At 42.7% G+C, this 20,476-nt stretch overlaps 1 protein-coding gene across 2 annotated transcripts in view; it reads right to left on the bottom strand.

Annotated features, from left to right (window-relative positions):
* Nucleotides 1-20,476, bottom strand: part of timm50 (translocase of inner mitochondrial membrane 50 homolog (S. cerevisiae)) — a 33,243-nt gene that overhangs the window by 10,930 nt on the left and 1,837 nt on the right. The window contains exons 2-13 of one of the 2 annotated variants that reach the window (XM_029255816.1): nt 19,661-19,905; nt 18,349-18,945; nt 17,971-18,024; nt 17,629-17,857; nt 14,773-14,845; nt 14,563-14,658; nt 14,111-14,206; nt 13,804-13,935; nt 13,305-13,413; nt 9,192-9,344; nt 6,905-6,936; nt 1,961-1,982 (exon numbers count right to left, since the gene is read on the bottom strand). In XM_029255816.1, coding sequence (XP_029111649.1) covers nt 1,961-1,982; nt 6,905-6,936; nt 9,192-9,344; nt 13,305-13,413; nt 13,804-13,935; nt 14,111-14,206; nt 14,563-14,658; nt 14,773-14,845; nt 17,629-17,857; nt 17,971-18,024; nt 18,349-18,945; nt 19,661-19,796 — 1,729 coding nt within the window. In that variant the 5' untranslated portion in view covers nt 19,797-19,905. Of the gene's footprint in view, nt 1-1,960; nt 1,983-6,904; nt 6,937-9,191; nt 9,361-10,750; nt 11,010-13,304; nt 13,414-13,803; nt 13,936-14,110; nt 14,207-14,562; nt 14,659-14,772; nt 14,846-17,628; nt 17,858-17,970; nt 18,025-18,348; nt 18,946-19,660; nt 19,906-20,476 lie in introns of those variants that run through there. The other variant, XM_018742818.2, reaches the window with a different exon arrangement.

Below are 20,476 nucleotides of genomic sequence, written 5' to 3'. Positions count from 1 at the left end.
GCAGGACAGACTGTCGGGGCTTTAATTCCACAAAGTGGCTTCACTAGCCGTCTTCTACTAGACAAGGGACACTTCTTTCCTGCGAGATTCCAAAAGAACCCCAGCCACAGGTCAGACGGCTCCATCTGGAGGTCCACCAGCTGCCCTCTGGGTGGCTGTGCACGCCATACACCCCTTTGAAGACTCTCAGAGCAAGCTGCCAGTGGTGACAATGGCCTGAGCGCCAATCCAACCAGCCACCTACCTCCTCTATCCAGCACCACAAAGGGATTGTGCTCATAAGGTTTTCATTTGCACAGTTTCTGAAAACATTTTATATTGGGATGGCTTCTTATGTGGCAGTCAATATATTAAACATAACAGGTGATGAAGGCAACCAATCATTATATAATAAGCATAAGGCAGCACAGAAGGTAACACAGGTGTTTCACAACTCCTAGGCTGTGGGTTTGAATCTGGCTCTGCAGCGTTTGCTTGCTAAAGCTATGTTCAGAGGGGTTTTCTCCAGGTTCCAGTTTCCTCCCATAGTCCAAAGACATATATTTTAGGTGAACTGATGACTAAATTGTCTATAACATGTGCATGTGTCAGTAGATGACTAAGTATCTTCAGAGAGTACCCTTCCTCAAACCCTGCGGTTCTGCATTAGGTCCTAGACCATCATGGACTCCAGCAGACAAGTAGTTATTGAAAACAGATGGATGACCATGAATAATAAGCATATATGCCCCAACTTTGGTAGATAAAATTCTCATTTGTTCAAATTGTTGAAGACTGTACTCCATGTCCAGTTTACAAGCTTCCTACAAAAACATGACCCTCTTGATCCTTGACTTGAACTAGATTCTACAGGAACAGGGGAATACTCTAGAAGGCAGTCATAAATTACAAAACATAATTAAGTGTTTAGAGCACAGAAAAACAACAACGCAATATTCAATGCATAATTTAGGTCCATGAATTAAAATGCTCTTCTTTACACCATGTTTCTGTAGTCTATTTGTGTGATGTTTAAATACTGTCTCCAAAACCAGTTTTTCTCTGGAAGTAAAGGCACAGGTTTTAACACAAACATAACTTACAACTTTCAGAGAGAGAATTTATTAATTCAGCCTAATAATCGCCCAGCTCTGTCCAGCTTTCTCTGTCTGCCACTGGTGCTGTTTGGACCAAGGTAGTCAACTGTGAGATCCAGTGTAGGAGCACACTGGAGGACAAGGGGGCATGTGGTCAATGAACCAGCATGGTTGGCATCCACTTGGCAAGGATGGAGGGCAGGGGGCAAAGGGTGGCAGCTCAACGTGCTCGATCCATCACCGGCACAGCTGACAGGGGCAGAGGCCCACAGGCAGGCCAGAAGGTGGCTCATCTGTGGTCTGGGAGGTGCGTATTGGGCTGCTATACAAATGGTAATGGAGCAAGGGGCTGGCCGAGCGCTGCCAGAGGGCATTGAAGCACAGGCGTTCAGGCAGCAGGCCTGAGCCAGAAGTTCCTTTATGCTGTGCACAATACACACACTGCCACACGATGACAAACGAGCACACGGCCATGCCGCATTCACACGCCTCGGGGAGAACTCCCAAACATCATCGGGGCATCTCCTGCACCAATCTGCGGCTAAATACCACAAGTGAGCTGATTTTTCACTTGTACGAAAACAAACCCTAAAGCAGAAGCACTACTATTATTATTAATAAATTTAGCCGACACCTTTCTCCAAAGAGACTTAGTGTCAGCTCTGTACTCTAAGCTACTTATAATGAACTAACCCTTTACACAGCTAGATTGCTTGTACTGGAGTAGTTCAGGGTAAGCACCTTGATCAAGGGATTCAATACAAGACTCAAATGTGGGTTTTTCAAGTGCAAGGCAGCAGTTCTAAACACTTACCTGGTTCCCCATAAGCGACCCATTCCATTCAAAATAAATGTGAAGAATGAGAGGCGAAAAAAGTACTCACCATTGTCAAACTCATCTGGAATCTGCAAAAAAAGAGAGAACATGAATGAATGAGCCACTCTTCACCACACACAGATACTGTAAAATACATGTCTGGAGGTTTAGCTGCACACTGGTCTGAAAACTGTGATGGACTGGCATCCTCTCCAGCATATACCCTGTGTCACACTATGTTTCCAGGATAGGCACTGAACCAATGTGACCCTGGATAAAATACGCAGTTACAATGGATGGATGGTCTTTTAAAAAAAGAAAAAAAAAAGAAAAAAAACTGGGTTACTGACCAACTAATTAAAAACTTAAAACTTGCAGACTTTGGAAAGAAAGAAGGTTCACTTTGAAAGGGCAGAGGAGGAAGTGACTGAATTCATTTTCTGACACAGTGGTGCTTCAACATGCCGCTGCGTGCTGCTCCTGTGGGCAGCTGTAATGGAGTGAATACCGCCTGGCCGTCTGCGTGTGAGGGCACGACCATACGGCATGTGCGGATGGTATGTCTGTATGCTCATAAGCATCTGTGTACTCCCTGCATGCCCCCCCCCACCACGACCCCTCCTCACAGTCCCTCCCTTGAGCCCCTACCCCTGGACCCTCCTCCCGTCTGCGCGTTCGCACGACCACGCCGTCCACGCTGCTCTCCCACCAATTACCAGTCAAATTAATCTCCCAGCTGATGAATATTCAGCTACATCTGCCAGCAGGTCCCGAGCCCACCCGGGGGTCTGCCACTAATGCCGGAAGGGCTACAGGGGAGGGGTGAGATGGTGCAAGCGTCTTACTGAATGCCACATGCTGCATGGTGAGGCCACTTTGGGGGTGTGATGGGCCAGGGACGTGGGGGTGGCTCTAGGGCCAAAAACTATTTTCCCATTTCCATCTACACATGTATACAAGCCTTTTGAGACTTTTGCCTTAGCATCTTGTTGACATTGTACACCAAAGTGTAAACTCAAAAGTAAAACTTGGCATCAAAGCAGAGTGTGAGTGTTGGATGTGTAAAACAGCCATGTCTCATTTCCAGGAGAAGCCAGTGGTCTTCAGCTGCCAATCTGGCTATTGCCACAGAAATGCAGTGTCAGTACCAAAGAACAAACTGCTATTAAAAACAAGCTGTTACTCTTTTACACAAGCCATTCACATCGTCCTATGACAGTGGTCAGAAAACTAACATCAGTAGAGCGAGTTCCCAGAAATCCAGCTGACATCCCATTGCCTCCCCATACACTAAAAAAAAGTCACATTCCTGTTGAATTACAGTAGAAAATGGGCTGCTAATACTAACTGTGCATACAGCTGTCGTCAGTGTTGTTCTTTGTCCTCCCACACGTATGAATTGTTGTATATCTAAAGGAACTGCAGTGATCTGAGAGATGCCTGTGATGCAGCCATCATCATAAACGTTCCTCCAATTTCCCATCATCATGGAGTCTGTGCTCTCTAGTTTGGGAATCAGGCACACAAGCAACGTGAAAAAGTACTTTTCCATTTTCATTTGTAAACAAGCTTTATTGGAGTTCCCATCTTTGGTAATTTGAAAGTGAACTGAAAACTGCCACTTGAATTATAACTTTAAGACAAGTATGAAGGATTAGTCCAAAGAGGTTGAACTATGCAATTATTTAAAAATAAATATAAATTAAAAAATTAAACTAAAAAAATAGTTTTAAAAAAAACTATTCTTTCCATCATTTTAGATAATGGGCAAAGTTTCACTGATTTCAGGAAACTTGTCTGTTCAAAGGCTGCATTCATACCAAGTGTCAGAGAAGAAAGCCTTTCCCTAAAAATGCTCAAAGGCTCAGTGGAAACTTTCTAACAAGTTATTTCGAATCAGTACCAAAAACAAACGCGCCATCTAGAGGCAAACAGACATTTCACAATTTTCAGGGCTGAGGCAGATCTTATATAGGTAGGTAAGTACAACTCCAGGGCCGACTACACTTTCCGGGAGACAGGGAAAAAAAAAAAAATGGGATAAAAATTAAACATAAATTAAACATGTCAGTGGCCAGCATACTAGGACTTTGCTTTATTGCTTCCATCTATTCTCAATGGCTTCATATTTACAATTATTCATTTAGCTGACACTTTTATCCAAAGCAACTCACAATGTTAAATTTACCTACAAATACTTACGCATTCATACAACTGGGTAATTTCGCTGGAGCAATTTAGGGTATTTACCTTGCACATGGGTACCACAGCCGGAGATGAGATTCGAACCTGCGACCTTTGAGTCCAAAGCCAGCAAGTGTAACCACTAACAGCTGTCCCCCATCATACACTGATATACTCACTGCATCCCTCTCTCAGTCCTCAGAAATATCATCAGACATAGATCTGCACATATACAGTAAGTCACTGCAAACTGATTAATCTGCCCTCTGTCTGTGCTGATTATCAAAATATCACCCAAAAGAATGAATGACTTTCACAGCAACAACTAGGAAATAATTTGTTTGATATATAGTGGAAAAACTATGTACAGTAAGGAGGCATCGTGGCTCAGGGGTTGCATTCTGGCCTCAGAACTACAGGGCTCTAAAATGGAAACCAGATCTATCTTTCTCACTCTGAATGCTCTCTAGGATGCAGTTTTTTCCCCTCTTCTTTTCAATCATGAATCAAAGACTCATGGGAAAAACTGTATGAATGAATGAATGAATGATCTGCATGTACATTTTATTAACTTAGATGATTGTTTTCTCCAAAATGACTTTACAAGGTTAAGCTAGTTAAAAAGGTTTTACCCATCTAGACAGGTGGGTAATTTTTACAGGAGGAATTCTGGGTAAGTGCCCTCCTCAAGGGTAGTATAGCAAGAGGTGGGATTTGAACCTGGGTCATCTAAGTCTACGGCAGCAGCTCTTACAACTATGCTATGTACAGCCCTTATCTGTATCCGAAATACCATTTTGTTAATGGCTTTGCAGAAGAGAATTAGACAACCCATCATTCCATTCTAAATGACCAACCGGACCACTCCAGGGTTGGGCGTTGCAGAGCCTAACCTGAAAACAAAGAATGAGGCAATGTACACCCTGGATGGGATGGAAGTTTATGACATGGGAATCACATGTACGCACAAGTTTAGGGTAACGTAGATTTACCAGTTAACCTGAAATACATCTTTGGATTGTGAGAGGAAACTAGAGCACCCACACAAATGCAGGCAAAACATGACTGAGCCAGAAGTTGTGAGGCACCCGTGCTACTTGATGTGCAACCATGCCACCCCAGCAGAGAATTAATGTTGAAACATACTGCAATAGAGAAATATTTAATTTTTCATTATCAGTTTAACTATATAATGTTCACAGTTGACCTGGAGCGAGTTGGCTGGAACTGACACTGTCCACTGATGCAAATACATTTACATTTATTCATTTACAATTATCAACACATTTTCCATCCTGACATTTCTCACCAGCAGAAACTGTGGGGAAACTGTTGCGTCCAACTGCACATCAAAGGCACAGATGCTGGCATAAGTGGTGGTGTGTTGTATAGTACGGGAAGAGTCTCACACGTGACAAATTAAACCAAAGTGAAGGGAAATGCAGCTCTGAAGTGTGTGTTAAGGGAGTCTATGACTGACACACACTCAGTATTAATGAGAGCCTGGGAACCCACTTCACAGGTCTGTGCTACACCCCATTTTACCTGCCAGCAAACACGAGGCTGAGAGCCAAGTGTGCGAATTCACAGTCTGGAGTTTGAGCCCAACATGTAAATGGGCTCTGATCGCAACAAAGGTTTGCTCCTAAGTGGATGACGTGATCGGACGTTGGCAGCGGTTCCCATTGGGGATGGGGAGATCCTCGGAAATTTCAAGAATAGGTGGCATTCCCGGGCTTCCTTTTTTAGCTCAGCACCGAGCTGAGACCACATGGTCACACTCGGGCCTGACTCCTGAGAGCCTGAGGGGAAATAGGCTCCGAATGGGACAAAAACAACGTGAGGCCACGTGTCAGAAACCTGGGGTGCAGCTAAGGGTGACCATGGGGGACACACTCACTGCTTTATGCTCCAATTGCTACAATGCCACACACGCCTGCACCAAACTTCCACTGAGCCACGCTTGCGGTGCTGATGCGAGTCAGTCTAGGAGACACATTGACATAAGCTTTGGAAAGGCCCTACACCAATCACTAACTGACCCATTTATTTCACTCTTTAAATTCTACTAGAAACTCACACTGACCATTCCCAGTGAAGCCATCACAACACAATGCACAACAGAAGAAAATGCAGCCATTTCAAGCCCAACCATCCTGTTGAGCGCAGTCCCTCTGCTCCTTTTGATCTCTTGGATCTGACCCACAGAGAAAGACGGACACACACAGACACAAAATCCTGAGAGGAAGCAATAAGGATGAGAGCAGGGCTCCGAAGAATTTCCCACAATGACGCCCCGGCAGCTCCCAATTAGCACAACCTGCCCAACGGAGGGGCGCAGGCCAACGTGCCGACACCCCGCAGGCCGACACACCCCGCCACACTCTCACACGGGCCTGCCAAGTGTGCTCTTTGAGGTTCGCCACATGTCCCACTACATAGGTGATCACAGGTGGTATCGGTGAGAATTCCTACACCGGGATGTGAAGTGTGCCCTTTGAAGTGACCCTTCCTTCCACACCAAGGGCCCAACAGCAGGTAGGAGGGTGTGAAGTGTGCCGAGACACAGGGCAAGAACTGCCGGAGTGTGTATGTGAGAAAGGGACAGGTCAGGGAGGTTTCATACGTGAGAGACTTCACACTGATCCGCCCCATTAAGCTAGTTTTCAGAATTTTCAGAATTCATACCAACATTAAGATTTAATCTTTTCATTCACTAATGCAAGCGTTCTGGTTCAGTACAATCGGCCTGCATGCTGAAGTGCAGTGAGACGAAGCCTCACTGCAAAACAACAGCACACATTTCATTGTAGAGCTTTCACAGTACCTTGTTTCCTTGCTCATCCACTGAATTGCTACCTGTGAATATAGAATAAAAACATACAAAGGTTAAACATAATACAAATTATATTTAAATGATTTTAAAGGAGGGGGTGCGGTGGCGCAGTGGGTTGGACCGCAGTCCTGCTCTCCGGTGGGTCTGGGGTTCAAGTCCCGCTTGGAGTGCCTTGCGGCGGACTGGCGTCCCGTCCTGGGTGTGTCCCCTTCCCCCTCCGGCCTTACGCCCTGTGTTACCGGGTAGGCTCCGGTTCCCCGTGACCCCGTAAGGGACAAGCGGTTCTGAAAATGTGTGTGTGTGTGTGTGATTTTAAAGGCAGCCTACCATAGGTACTCTTTAAAAATGCAGTAACACCTCTGAAACCGAGGCACCATTATCCTGCAGAGATGGGGAGGAGGCAGTTCTTACCCAAACTTCACCAGGATTGAACACATACAAAAATACAGACAGAAGTGCAGCGCAAAATCCTCCAGCATTAGAAATCCTTGTGACAAATAAAATATTAAAATAACTGCTCATCTTGGAGACAAACTACAGGCCTACCTGAAACTACTTGAGAGAATTCAGAAATCCAAAATGTAACTTCCAAAATCTAGCCTGAAATCTCCTTTATACTGTAGCACCCAGGAGCAAGGTACTATTTACCCTGAAATGATAAAGAATACCCTGCTGTATAAAAGAAAACACCGTAAAACTAATTACGCTGAGCCCTTATAAAACGGGACCCAATACAATGAAAATCCACTGCAATGACTTATGAAAACACACCCAGGCTAATTTAGTACCGCAGCATTTTTGCCTGCTACATGGTCATTTCACTTCAGCAATGAGTATTTTGTTGACTAGCATTAACAGCATCCTCACTTCTATCAGATGATCTGGAAGACACAAATGGTCTCAAACCCAAAAGGTGCCTGTCTGTCAATGGTGTTAATCTAACAACTTTTCTGGCTAAATTTACTATGTTACCTTTAGTGTATTATAAACAAGCTGCACTGAATTATGGGTAAGAGCATGAGAAAGTGTGTTCCACTGATGTATGGATAAGTGACTCATTGTAAGTAGTGTATCTAGCAGTATAAATCACCTTGGTGGAAAAAAGCGTGGGCTGATAACACCACATAGTGTTCATTGGAAGTTGCTTTGGAGAAAAGCATCTGCTTCTGCTATTGTGCTGCTGTCTCAAAGTGCCTGGGTGGTGCGAGAGTGTGGGTACGATCTCCGTTCAGCCTGTGTGGAGTTTGCATGTTCTTGCTGTGTCTGTGTGGGTTCCCTCCAGGTGCTCCAGTTTCCTCACATAGTCCAAATACATGCAATTCCGGGGGACTGGTGTCTCTAGATTGCTCTTACAATGTGAATGGGTGGATGAGTGTTTGTGTGGAGGGTATCAGGATTTGTCTCTCCTGTGTTTTATGCACCTGCTTGAATGATGAACCTGGATGCAGCATATGGTAGGCAACAAACTAGGTTTACTTGAGTCACATGTCTGCAGCTATGTCTCTTTCTCTTAATGTAATGCATAAGTTGTACTTTTACTGAGTTGTACATCGCTTTGGACAAAAGTGTCTGCTAAATGAATAAATGTAAATGTGTGAGTGGCTGCCCTGTGATGGACTGGAGTCCCTTCCGGGGTGTACCCCCTCAGCTCACCACGACCCTGCTCAGGACAAGCAGTTATTGAAGTTGGATGGATGGATTGCCATGATTAAATAAATCAATCAATTTATTTCAACTGTCAAGAGGCATAATCTGTGTTCTCATTCACAAAAGTTAGACATCTGATATCAGGTTCATACACTGACATTTATTCATTTAGTTCAATCTTATCTAAAGTGAATTATAATATTAGATTTGTATCGTAAACTACTTACAGTTACTGTATTTGCCCACTTATAAAGCTGGGTAACTTTCTGAGTAGCACACCATAAGCACCTTGTTCAAAGGTATTACATCAAGAAAACTGGGATTCAGACGTGGGTTTTTTGAGTCCAAAGGCAACAGCTTTAAACCACGACATTGTCAGCTACCACAAAACCACAGCGAGCTTGAGTTGGAAACGCAGTCACTGGAAATTAATGAATGAATCTAAAAGACATGGCTTTTCTAACCAATCTGGCATTTCACTTAACTTATACAAACCCTTTGACATCCAATTCCTTAAGCTGTCAGAGTACTTGAGTGCACAAGAGTTCACTTTGGGACAAATATTATCTTCCAAGAAATGCAGAATAAAGATTCTAGGCAGCAGGGGGTGTGGAGTAGGAGAGGTACTCACCGAATATGTACACTATGCTGACCGCACCACCCAATCCAAGGACGCCAGCTAATCGAAGAACAACCTTCTTGGCATAGGCTGTGTTCTCTCTCTGTTTCTTTTCATCCCCCTGTTGCTGCTCACTTTGCCCGGAGTTCCCATCTCCTTCTCTGTCTGCCTGCAACCGGCCCTGTAACCCAATCAGCCGCAAAAAGAAACGCCACTGGTAACACACTGATTGAGCAAAAATTTCTGTGCTCTTGAGTTTAGTCCTTAACTAAAGACTAAAGAGCAGAATGTCATTTTCAACACATTCATATAAGTCTGTGCTCCAAAATGGCATGTTTACCAGTACTGGAGAAATTACCTCATGAGCATCAGCAGAATTTGTTCATACATCGCAATAACAATAACACCAAACAGGGGAGTAACTGGATCAATTGTGGCAAATTCATTTATGGGGGTGAACACCAGCACTCACGCCATCCCTAAAGATGATGAGAACATCTCACTGTACACACAAATTGTTGATGCGCCACAGATGAAGTATCACCATTATTGCTTTTCTTTAACTTTAAAGGGACTAAAGCAGGAGTGGGCCTCAAACCAACAACCTTCACGCTGCAAGGCAACGTTTTACTTTTTAATCAGATCCCTAAAGCACTACCTTCGTAGCCAGATGAACTGTTACATGCTATTCTGAAAAGATTCTTTAAGAAGCAGCACGGTGGCACAGCAAGTAGTGCTGCTGTCTTACAGCGCCTGGGGGGTGCAAGAGGGTGTGGGTTTGATCACCGCTCAGTCTGTGTGGAGTTTACATGTTCTCCCCGTGTCTGCGTGGGTTTCCTCCGGGTGCTCTGGTTTCCTCCCACAATCCAAAGACATGCTGTTCAGGTTCCCCCACAGTGTGTGAGTGACAGAGAGAGTGTGTTCCACTGATGTATGGATGAGTGACCCATCGTAAGTAGTGTATCTAGCAGTGTAAGTCACCTTAGTGAATAAGGTGTGTGGGCTGATATCACTACATAGAGTTCACTGGAAGGCCATTTGGAGAAAAGTGTCTGCTAAGTAAAGAAATGTAAGTGAGCAGAGTTGTGCCTTATAAACGAACACATATACACAAGTGGCGTGTTTATTCCAAAGAACCCGAAGAGCAGCAAGTGCACTGACTCACACTGTCTCAGTGAAACTGTCAGAGAACACAACACAGTGCACAAAACACAACACATGGACCTTGCAAAATGGACCTTGGCAGGAGTGAGGTACATGACGTAAAATAGCCTCGACAGATTCACTTTTATAAATAAAACAAAATGATTTTTATATAAAAAAAATGGTCAATACGACCAGTTTGCAGAGTGTAGGTGTCAAAACTGTCAGCCACACTCATTCATTCATTCATTCCTCCTTCCTAGTAGGCCACAGGCCTCTTACACGCGTCTTTCTTACACCCTTTCACAGACATTACAAGCATGACGATAATGTGTTTTGTTACGTTTGCTGTTTTGCCGCAGAGTGAGAGTGAGCGCTGAATGTTTACAGTATGGAAACGGTCAATGCTGCTTGCTGGACAGATTCACCTGGCTGCTGCTGCTGCTCCTCTGCTGCTGCTGCTGAAGCCTTTCCTGTAAAATCGCCTGAGCGAGACCGGCGCCGGTGGCACTGCCGTCGCCTTCGGAGGTGCGGTCCTCGGGGCGCTCAGTGGAAAGCGGCCGCGTGAAAACTGCCACCTGCGCGGAGCCGCCTCGGACTTCGCTCCGCAGCCTAAGGAGGCCTCGAGCAGCGCGGATACACATGGGGTACAGACACACTGCAGACATCTTGAATCCCAGCACCGCCGGTGGCAGCAACGCGAGTGAAAAGGACAAACGCCACCGATTGGTCGCCAAGTGCTTGATCGACGGCTTTGATGACCAGTAAACGAGCAAGAGCAAAACGCAACGTCCAATAGAATACGTCCGAACGAATTCAGTCCAATCAGAAGAAAGATACCGTTGACCTTCCCAAACACACAGCCGTGGCCATGATACGCAGGGGAAGTGCCAAAAGATTTAAAGTTACATCACAGGTTATGCTCAGGTGAAATGTGAAGCAGGTCGAGATAAAATAGTGTTGATAATGAGACAGTTTTAATTTGAATTTATTTTCTTCAGTACATAATGTCAAGAGTGTGAAATATGACAAGATATGTAAAAATTGAAGACTAAACATACTTATAATGTTTGTGCTTAACAGTGAAATAGACTTCCTGATTGGTACAGTGTAATCTTCATATTTGCGGGTCCTTGTAAATCAGTATCTCCACCATATAAAACATCATTATGAAAAGTATTAATGACAGTGGAGCAGGACTCCCTGATTCCACAGGCAGGTACCTTCAATGGAAGAGTGAGCTCTTCCTTCATGTCGAATGGGAGCAGTGGTGAGCGCCCAAGTCTTAACTGCAGGTCAGAATGGAGCGTTTACATGGCCGCATTAATACCTCTGGGGGTACGACTCCCCCCCGGATGCTCCCAGACACTGTGCAATGAGGTGAAAATGCTTGGTGGTAATTGGTTAAATGATTATTGTGAGCAGGGAGGCGCAGGGCCCCATCGGGTTTGGCCAGGGCCTGCTGTATGGTGGGTCTGGGGTTCAAGTCCTGCTTGGGGTGCCCTGTGGTGGTCTGGCGTCCCATCCGGGGTGTGTCCCCTCCCCCCTCGGCCTTGCACCCTGTGTTGCCGGACTAGGCTCCGGCTCGCCACGACCCCGCTCGGGACAAGAGGTTGTAGACATTGTGTCTGTGTGCTAATGTGGGCACCTCACACCTTCAGCAATGAGGATTCCTATCCAGTCACATTCTCTTTTATTTTGCATATTGCTCCTGCAGTCCAAAGGTATGTGCTGTGGGTGAACTGATGAGTCTTATTCACCTTGGTGAATGACTCAGTGTCCCCTCTGGGGTGTGACCTGCCTTGTTCTTCCTGGGATTTGTTTTTTCTCTCCGTTTCCTAACGATGAAAATGAAAAATAAGGATGCAAAAAATGATTAGACAATTGGATGTGGTCTGTTGTTTCATCACGTGGTATTCATTTCCTCGGGGTCAGGCGGTACAAAGTTTGTGGGCTTGGAGATCTCAACCCAGTGACGTTCATCCTGGCTGGGGATGGCAGTATGAACAGTAGCACACACAAGTACACAGATATTTGTACAGGCCACAGTATGGGAAACAGCACTAAAAAAGAGCACTCTCATGAAAAACGTATGCTGAAGTCGCCAGTCATATGTTTAAATTTCAAATTATTTTCACCGAGTGAGCATCAATAACAATGGATGTTAGACTGTTCAACAGCAACAAAAATATAACTGAGGGCTTCACCACCTGCTGATTCTGCAGTAAAGCTAGAAGTAAAATAACAAGAAAAACCTGTAATTATGTAATCACAATAAACTAATGGTAATAAAAATGTGAATCAGTTAAAACAATTTTGTGGACTGACAGAGCATGCTACAAAATGTTCTCCTTCTCTGGTATTAGCTGTAGAGGCAGATTTATGATGTTTTTCAATACGCCCCCCCCCCCCCCCAGCCTTGATAGGAGTTACAGTTGTTTTAACCTTGGGAAGGAGGAATTCATCCACAGACACTCCTGGGACTTTACAATACATAAAATGATGTTCTCTTAGATCTCAGCAAACTTTGCCAAATCCCACAAAACTAACCTGAATATGTTACTTCAGTTGTGCAGTTTTCAATAAAGTATCATATTGCATGAAAATGTAAATCTAGACATCTAAATGCACAATATTTGAAAATATTTTAAGACATTTTAATACACTGAAGACTGTGAATTACAGGGGTTGTCAAAAAGGGGTAGCCTACAACAATGGTTTTAACATAACACATGAAGGCAGGTTTTTTCAAGCTAAGTAAAATTCAAGATAGAACAGCAGGAACCATGTGCAAATTCAATATAATAAAACTCTTATAATGCATTGTTTAATGTCAGTGTGCATCATTTCTGTATGTAGTGTAGTGTTATTAGCAGCAAGAACTGGCATCTTCAGGTTCTGCCTTTTCCCCCCCAGGCCAGAGAGGGGCGCTGCTGATTTTTGACCCAACTCTGCCTGCCTCGTTTTGGACGACATCGCTGCCGAGGCGTTTTTGAATTTCCGTTGCCATGGTGAAGAAGGCCTTTTCCACATTGCTGGCGTTTTTTGCACTGGTTTCAAGGAATGGGATCTGAAGAGACATGGCATATTCCTGAAATAAAGATGAGAAGTTGAAATTAAATGAGTAGTTATTTAGTAACCATAAGTAAGTTGTGTAGAAGTTATTTATGGTCATAAAGACTTCTAATGAGGAACAAATTTAGCTATTTAAGAATAGACGCATACGTACTACTTGGTAGGTGGACCTTCGTCCTGCTACCAGTATTAATTTAACAAAAGGTAATTAGATGCATTAGATGGGCATCAGACAGTACAAGCCAAGACAAGAGAGGCTTTATTGTCATTTCAACCGTATACAGCTGGTATAGTCCACAGCGAAACAAAACAACGTTCCTCCATGACCATGGTGCTACATAAAACAGAGCACAAAAAGTACATGCGTGCAGTACATATTACAACTGACAGTAGTTCATCCTGATACCTTTCCAGTGGTGAAGTCCACCACTTTTTTGGAAGCCAGGTCACATTTGTTCCCCACCAACAACTTTGAGACATTCTCGCAGGCATAGCGATCAATCTCCTGCAACCACTGTTTTACATTATTGAAGGATTCCTGCAAAGAAATTGATTATTTGTTGTCATAGATTAGATATTCCTGTATTCTGTGGATTTTTGTATCGTGTCAACAGCACCTACCGAAATATTTAAAAAGCCCAAATGCCTTTTCATGAATCAATACTTTGGTGGCCTCAATCCATAGAATAATATTAACAGGAGATATGGGTCACCTGATCAGTCACATCATAAACTATGATGATCCCATGAGCCCCTCTGTAATAGCTTGATGTGATTGTCCGGAATCTCTCTTGTCCAGCTGTGTCCCACTATACAAACATAAAAGCATACATATTGCTGTGAAACAAACTTTGCTTAGTAGATAACCTCAGTTTTACTGTTAATGGGTCAAAAGGAATTTTACTTTTACTATAATAAAGCATTTGAAATTCTGACTCATCTAACATTACTAACAGGAAAGAGGTTTTTATACACATGCAAAAAGAAGAGGGTCATTCTATAGTTTAAGCCTTTTTTAGCTTTTTTATTGGATCTAATTAGCAATGTTCCTGAATCCCTGCTGTTTGAATGCACATATAACTGTGCAGAGCCTACATAAAGTTCTGTAAACCTGATTAACTCAACCTTCTGAACAGGGTAAATGCCCTGTTACTTTTTCACTTACAATCTGCAGTTTTACAGTCTTCCCTTCCATTTCAATGGTCCTGATCTTAAAATCCACTCCGATGGTGCTGATATAGCTCTCTGTGTAGGTGTCATCCTGAAAGAAAGTTCCAGACATTTGTCTAATTGGGCATCTGTTTATTTCCATAAGGCGATCATTTTTTCTCTGTTTTCCTAACCTAAAGGACAGAATGGACAGCAGGCAGCCTACCGCAAAGCGCAGAAGCAGGCATGACTTGCCAACGCCAGAGTCTCCAATCAACAGCAACTTGAAGAGGTAGTCACTGAGAATGACATGGCATCATCATCACACTGACATCAATGAATCCCAAGAACCTGAGTTTAATTTCTAAACACTATTCACTTTTCAAAATACCCCTTAACTAAGCTCAGAAATGCCAAATTGCTTTTGCAGTTTTATAAAACAAAATACAGTGGGGTCTCAGCTTACAAACTTAACTTGATCTGTTCATAATTCCAAAGTCACTTTTAGCACTAAGCTGCCATTAAGAAAAGCTTAATAACAGACATCTTCCCACTTATTAATGTGTTAGGATGTGTAAAAACCTCACACAGTGCAATAAATATTATATAACATTTCTATACATTCATTACCAATAACTACTTGTACAAAACAGGGTTGCATTGTCCAGAGCCAATCCTAGCAACACTGAGAGTGAGACAGGGTGACGCTTTGCAGTGTAACACATTTATTTTTATTAATGTCAGACTACATTAAAACTCATTTAAAATGACTGGGGAAAAGATCAAAATCACCACAATGTCCCAATCAATACTGTTGGGTGATTAAGGACAGGGACAGCTGGTAGCGTAGTGTTTAGCGCTACTGCCTTCAGAATCCAAAGGTTAGAGGTTTAATTCCCACCTCTGGCCGTAGTATCCTTGAGAAAGGTACTTGCCCTAAATTGCTCCAGTAAAATTTCCCAGCTATATAAATGGGTAAAAAATTGTAAGTACCTTAACATTGTAAGTCATTGTCAAGAAGAGTGTCAGGCAAATGTCAAATTTCATCAGCTTTGGTTCACTTTCAGCTCTATTATGTACACAGTCAAGAAAAGCTTAATAAAACAAAAGTCCCTCACATTGATTTCCAGATAAGGGTATGTTAAAATCTTGCATATAACTACAGTAAATAAAAATAACATTTTTAACATTAAAATAAAAACTAATTTTAAATGACTGAAAATAAAGATGCATTATTTTCATAAAGTCCTTTTCAGTGCGGATTCTCGACCAAATCATCTCATAAACATGCAGTGCTCCTCATCTTGTTATTAATCCCTGACAACTCACCAAACATAAGATTGTAAACATCGTGGAATAAAATTGAATTAAAGCAGTTCCATACTCCTTTCCTGTTTCTATTCTGTCTGAGTGCATTTTGTTACCAATTAATGACTGAACATGAAAATGCAGGTAGCTTTAGCTTTGCAACAGACAGAAATTGTAGAGAATATAACAGTGAAAAACTGTCATTAAAAATAAAACTGATAAAACAAAAACGGTACCTTTATAAATTTGTGACAAAAATGTTTTTAGTTCAGAAAACCAATGTACCACAAACAAAAGGCCTCAGTGTTGAATGCCTAGTCTTCAAGGAAATTGCAAGTAGAATAGCATTAACTATACTGCAGCCTGAGCATAAAGAGTTTACTGTAACAAAGACTAATTTCCAGTCATCATATCTATGCTTTTTCCGATGCCTGTCTGACTTGCTCCAGACTTAGTGCCGTACCTCTAAATACTTCCGGTACTAAAGCAGCCTAGCAAGGATGTTATCGCCATCGCATACTTACTATTCGGGATTCATAGTCAGGAAGGTGTTGACTAAAGAGAGCAAAGTGGGATTGTGTCCTCAGCTGACAGCTTTCCTTATCCTTTGCTTTTTATGGATTGTCCTCCTGCTCTTGGCAAAGCAAACCAGTAAGTCAGTAAGCATTGCCCATTATTTATTAAAGCCTAAGATTGAGTTACAGAGAGCCCAGTACCTGTTTCTTAAAGTGACAGCTCAGATAGCAGCTATGACCACTTCACACCCCGCCAAGGCAAGATATGGAAGTGGTTTTACTAGGAGGTTAAAAAATTAACTGTCTTGAATTCGCTGATTAAGTCTAGATACCGTTTTGTAATAGAAGATGTATAGTGTTCTGTAATGCATATATTTTGTTATTACACAGTAGGTATTCTATTACAACTGCAAAATACCTAAACGAGTCTCAAAAAATTTACCAGCACAACCTATGGAGATCACTGTAAAGAACTTTCATCCATCCATTGCAGCAATATGCAACCTATCCCAGAAGCATAGGGCGTGAAGCCAGGTACACCCTTGATGCGACGTCAGTCCATAACAGAATAATCACACACATTCATTTATTCATATCCTAAAAACAGAAAAACTGCCATGGAACATCAAATGCTGACTTGCATAAATACCAGGTGTTTCTTTATTACAACCATATAGCACAGGAAATGGCACAAAATGTAATTTAATATTTGTTAATAAAAATGAATTCTGTACAATATTGCAAAATACTTAACCATTATTTTGTATTACTTATTTAAAACAAAACAAGACAGTGAGGTTCACAATTATTTCTTCTTTTCTGAGAGAAAATCATTCTAAGTAAGTGTAATTTGGCTAAAAAAATTATTTAATCTAAAATACATATGCTACAAGAGAAGCTACAAGAGAAGCCAGTGTTTGACCTATTTTGGGTTCTTGTGAACTGAGGATAGAAGAGGCAGGGCACCAGGGAGAAGAAGCAAGGATGAGTGGACAAGTTGTGGAAGAGTTGATCCCTGTCAAGGTGCTGGTCGGCCATTGAGCTTGTCACGCATGACGGCCAGAATGTTGTTGGAGAAATCCCGCAGTACGTGCACAGTTTCCCGCTGCATCCGTAAGGAATCGCGCACAAACTCCTGCTGCGTTTCCACCAGCTGCTGCACTGATTCAGACAACATCTCCAGTGAACGAGAAACAGTCTCCATTAGCATGTTGGTGGTGTGCTGCTCCTGGACACTGAGGGAGGCTTGCTGAGCCAGCCTGTCTTGTGCAGTCATAGGCACTGGTGGTGGCCCTGGGGACGTAGACACAGCAGATAAAGACGGTCCGGCAAGGGAAGGGGAAGATCTAGACGTAGAAGCAATTGTGGCTCTGTGGCGCATGCCAGCTAGCTCCTCCTCCTCAGCAACAGCACGTGGAGGCATGAGGATGGAAGGCGGTAAGCCTTGGTGCTGCTCGTCGTCGGAATTGTCCAGCTCTGCAGCCTGGTCTTCAGGAAAACCAGACAGAACATGCACACAAATTTACTCTTAAACATGCTCATGAATATATTTTGATTGTTACTTCAGTGATACTGATATAAAACAGTGGTAAATGGGTTACCTTCAGCTCCTGTTATTTCATACTGCAAATCGTAACACTGCACTGGAGCATCGTCTACAAAAACCATTTAAACAATGTCAGAGCACGTTGATTTTTACATATCAACTAAGTCACACCATGATAATATATATAAATATAAAATATTAGCAATAATTATAAAATAACATTATTATATAAATAATACTGGGCTACACATAAAAAATACAAGAACAGAATACCTGAAAAATTGTTTTTCAAAAGAATGCTAATTTTAACAAGAATTTAGTAAGTGCAGTCCTTTTGTGTTGACAGTATAAAAAAGCAATTAGTCTGAAAGCCCCTGAAATATATATCTCTACCTTTAAACAAAATTACAGGGAAAAGTCAAAGAAGACTCACATGATGAGACGTACATTGCTGTGGGCATGCCAGACTCTCTCCTGTGGGCTGAGTTAGAGGACATAGGCATGGACTGGGGCATGGACACTGGCATAGATGCAGGCATGGACATAGACACTGGCAAGACCATCGGCACAGCCATGCCCTGAGAGTTAGTGGTTAGAGTGGGTACGTCCACCAGGCCATTTGGTGAATTGCTGACAGGGGCAGAAGCGGGATGCATCCTGAGCATAGTTTCATCATCCTCTTCCTCCTTCTCCTTGTCCCCATTCTCTTCCACATCCTTTCTTTTACTCAACCTGGACCAGCGGCCAGGATTGGCCCTATCCTCTGGAGGAGGCAGCTGCAGAATCTGGTGTACCATGTTTTCTACGGGTGAGAGGTCCCTCGTAATACGTGAATTGCCAGCCCGCAGCGAACCCTCTCCTGCAGCCCGCATGGCTGCCACCTTACGTTTGGTGTCACATTTGAGATCTGACCACTTCTTGATTATCTCAATAATCTCACGTGGGCACTCACTGATCTCATTAATGCGTGCTGTGATCTCCGCCCATGTACGCTTCTTCACATCAGATGAGACGCCCTTGTTGAACTTGCCTGCAGCACATACAAATGCAACATCACACACCTTTCAAAAAGACAGGTATGAGTAAAAACAAGGCAGACCTCTGGCATGTGAAACAGCACTGATGCTTTGAGTTGGAGGACTAATTATGGCCCAGAGCAGCTGAGGGCAAAACTATGAAACATTCAAATTCTTCAAGTTAGCATACAACTGACATACAAAAACATTTCACATATCGCTGATTGCAGCACCATCATTCACATTCTTTGTTTAATACCATGACATGCTCTCTTTGGACTACTTATGTTCATGCCTTACCCAATAAATACCCTAAAGAACTCGTTCCAAACATAAGGACTGGGTTGAGTTTGAGTAATTGGTGTTGACATACGTGTTTTATTTATCTGTCACAGGAACTTCCTATTTAGCCCATTTTTATCATTTGTACTTGAACCTTATGTTTAACTATTCAAAATGTTCTGCAATATGTTTAATAATGATCAAATATAAGACATTAAATTATAATGGCAGTTACCTGGTAAAGAAACTGAATCAGAGTTCAACATAACACAGTAAGCATGTTATATACTGACATAATATTAGTTTTGCTCCAATTTCTCAACAAATATACCAAGAACAAGAACAAATACTGATGGGCAGACCAAAAAGTGGAATAAGATCTGAATGGGCTCTTCTGTGTTTCTCCTTGTGGGCCACAAACAGTAGTGGTAAAAGCAGACTGCTTGCCTATAACAATGTGCCGGTTTTTCTTCACTTCATTCAGCAGCAGCTGCACCTCATCGAAGGTGAAGCGTGACTTCCTCTTCCTGAACCGCATAGAGCTGCCCCCGCGGCCAGCAGGGCTGTAGTAGAAGGCGGACATCTGGGATGCCCAGTCCTGAAACTACACCTCCCCTCCAGGCCTCTTGCTTGTGCTGTATCTTCTCCAGTCCTTGGGTATCTAACTGCACATCTGACAGTGAACGTATTCACTAGAGAAATCAGCAACATGGTATTGAAATTAAAAATAAGTAGAAGTAGCAGTGCTACTAGGATTTGTGAAGAGTATACAATCCAACAGAAGACCACAACTTATTTTGAATTTTACACTGAATTATTATTGTCCTTGTAGTTACGCTGTTGTGATATACATATCAAAACTATCTGGTTTTGTTCTTACTTGTTTCCTCGGTATTTTATGTACTTCTGCTTTGAAAAATATTGTTCATAAATGGCACAGTTCCAAGGCCTTCTACTAAATTGGCTCAATAATGTTATTACTGAAGTGCTTTGTAAAATATATAATGTGTATTTCATAGCAGCTGGATGACCTAGAGGTAGTGTCACCGACTTCAATGCAGGAGACCGCAGTTCGAAGCGTGATCATTTCTTGATTATCTCAATAATCTCACGTGGGCACTCACTGATTTCATTAATGCGTGCTGTGATCTCTGCCCGTATACACTTCTTCACATCAAATGAGACACCCTTGTTGAACCTGATTATACATATACAGTATATATTATATACACATATATATATATGCCATACATTATCTGTAAC

Source organism: Scleropages formosus, chromosome 10 (genome assembly GCF_900964775.1).
Source record: "Scleropages formosus chromosome 10, fSclFor1.1, whole genome shotgun sequence".
NCBI lineage: Eukaryota > Metazoa > Chordata > Actinopteri > Osteoglossiformes > Osteoglossidae > Scleropages > Scleropages formosus.
The sequence above is the reverse complement of the archived record's forward strand: the minus strand, read 5'-3'. Positions and strand labels throughout refer to the sequence as shown.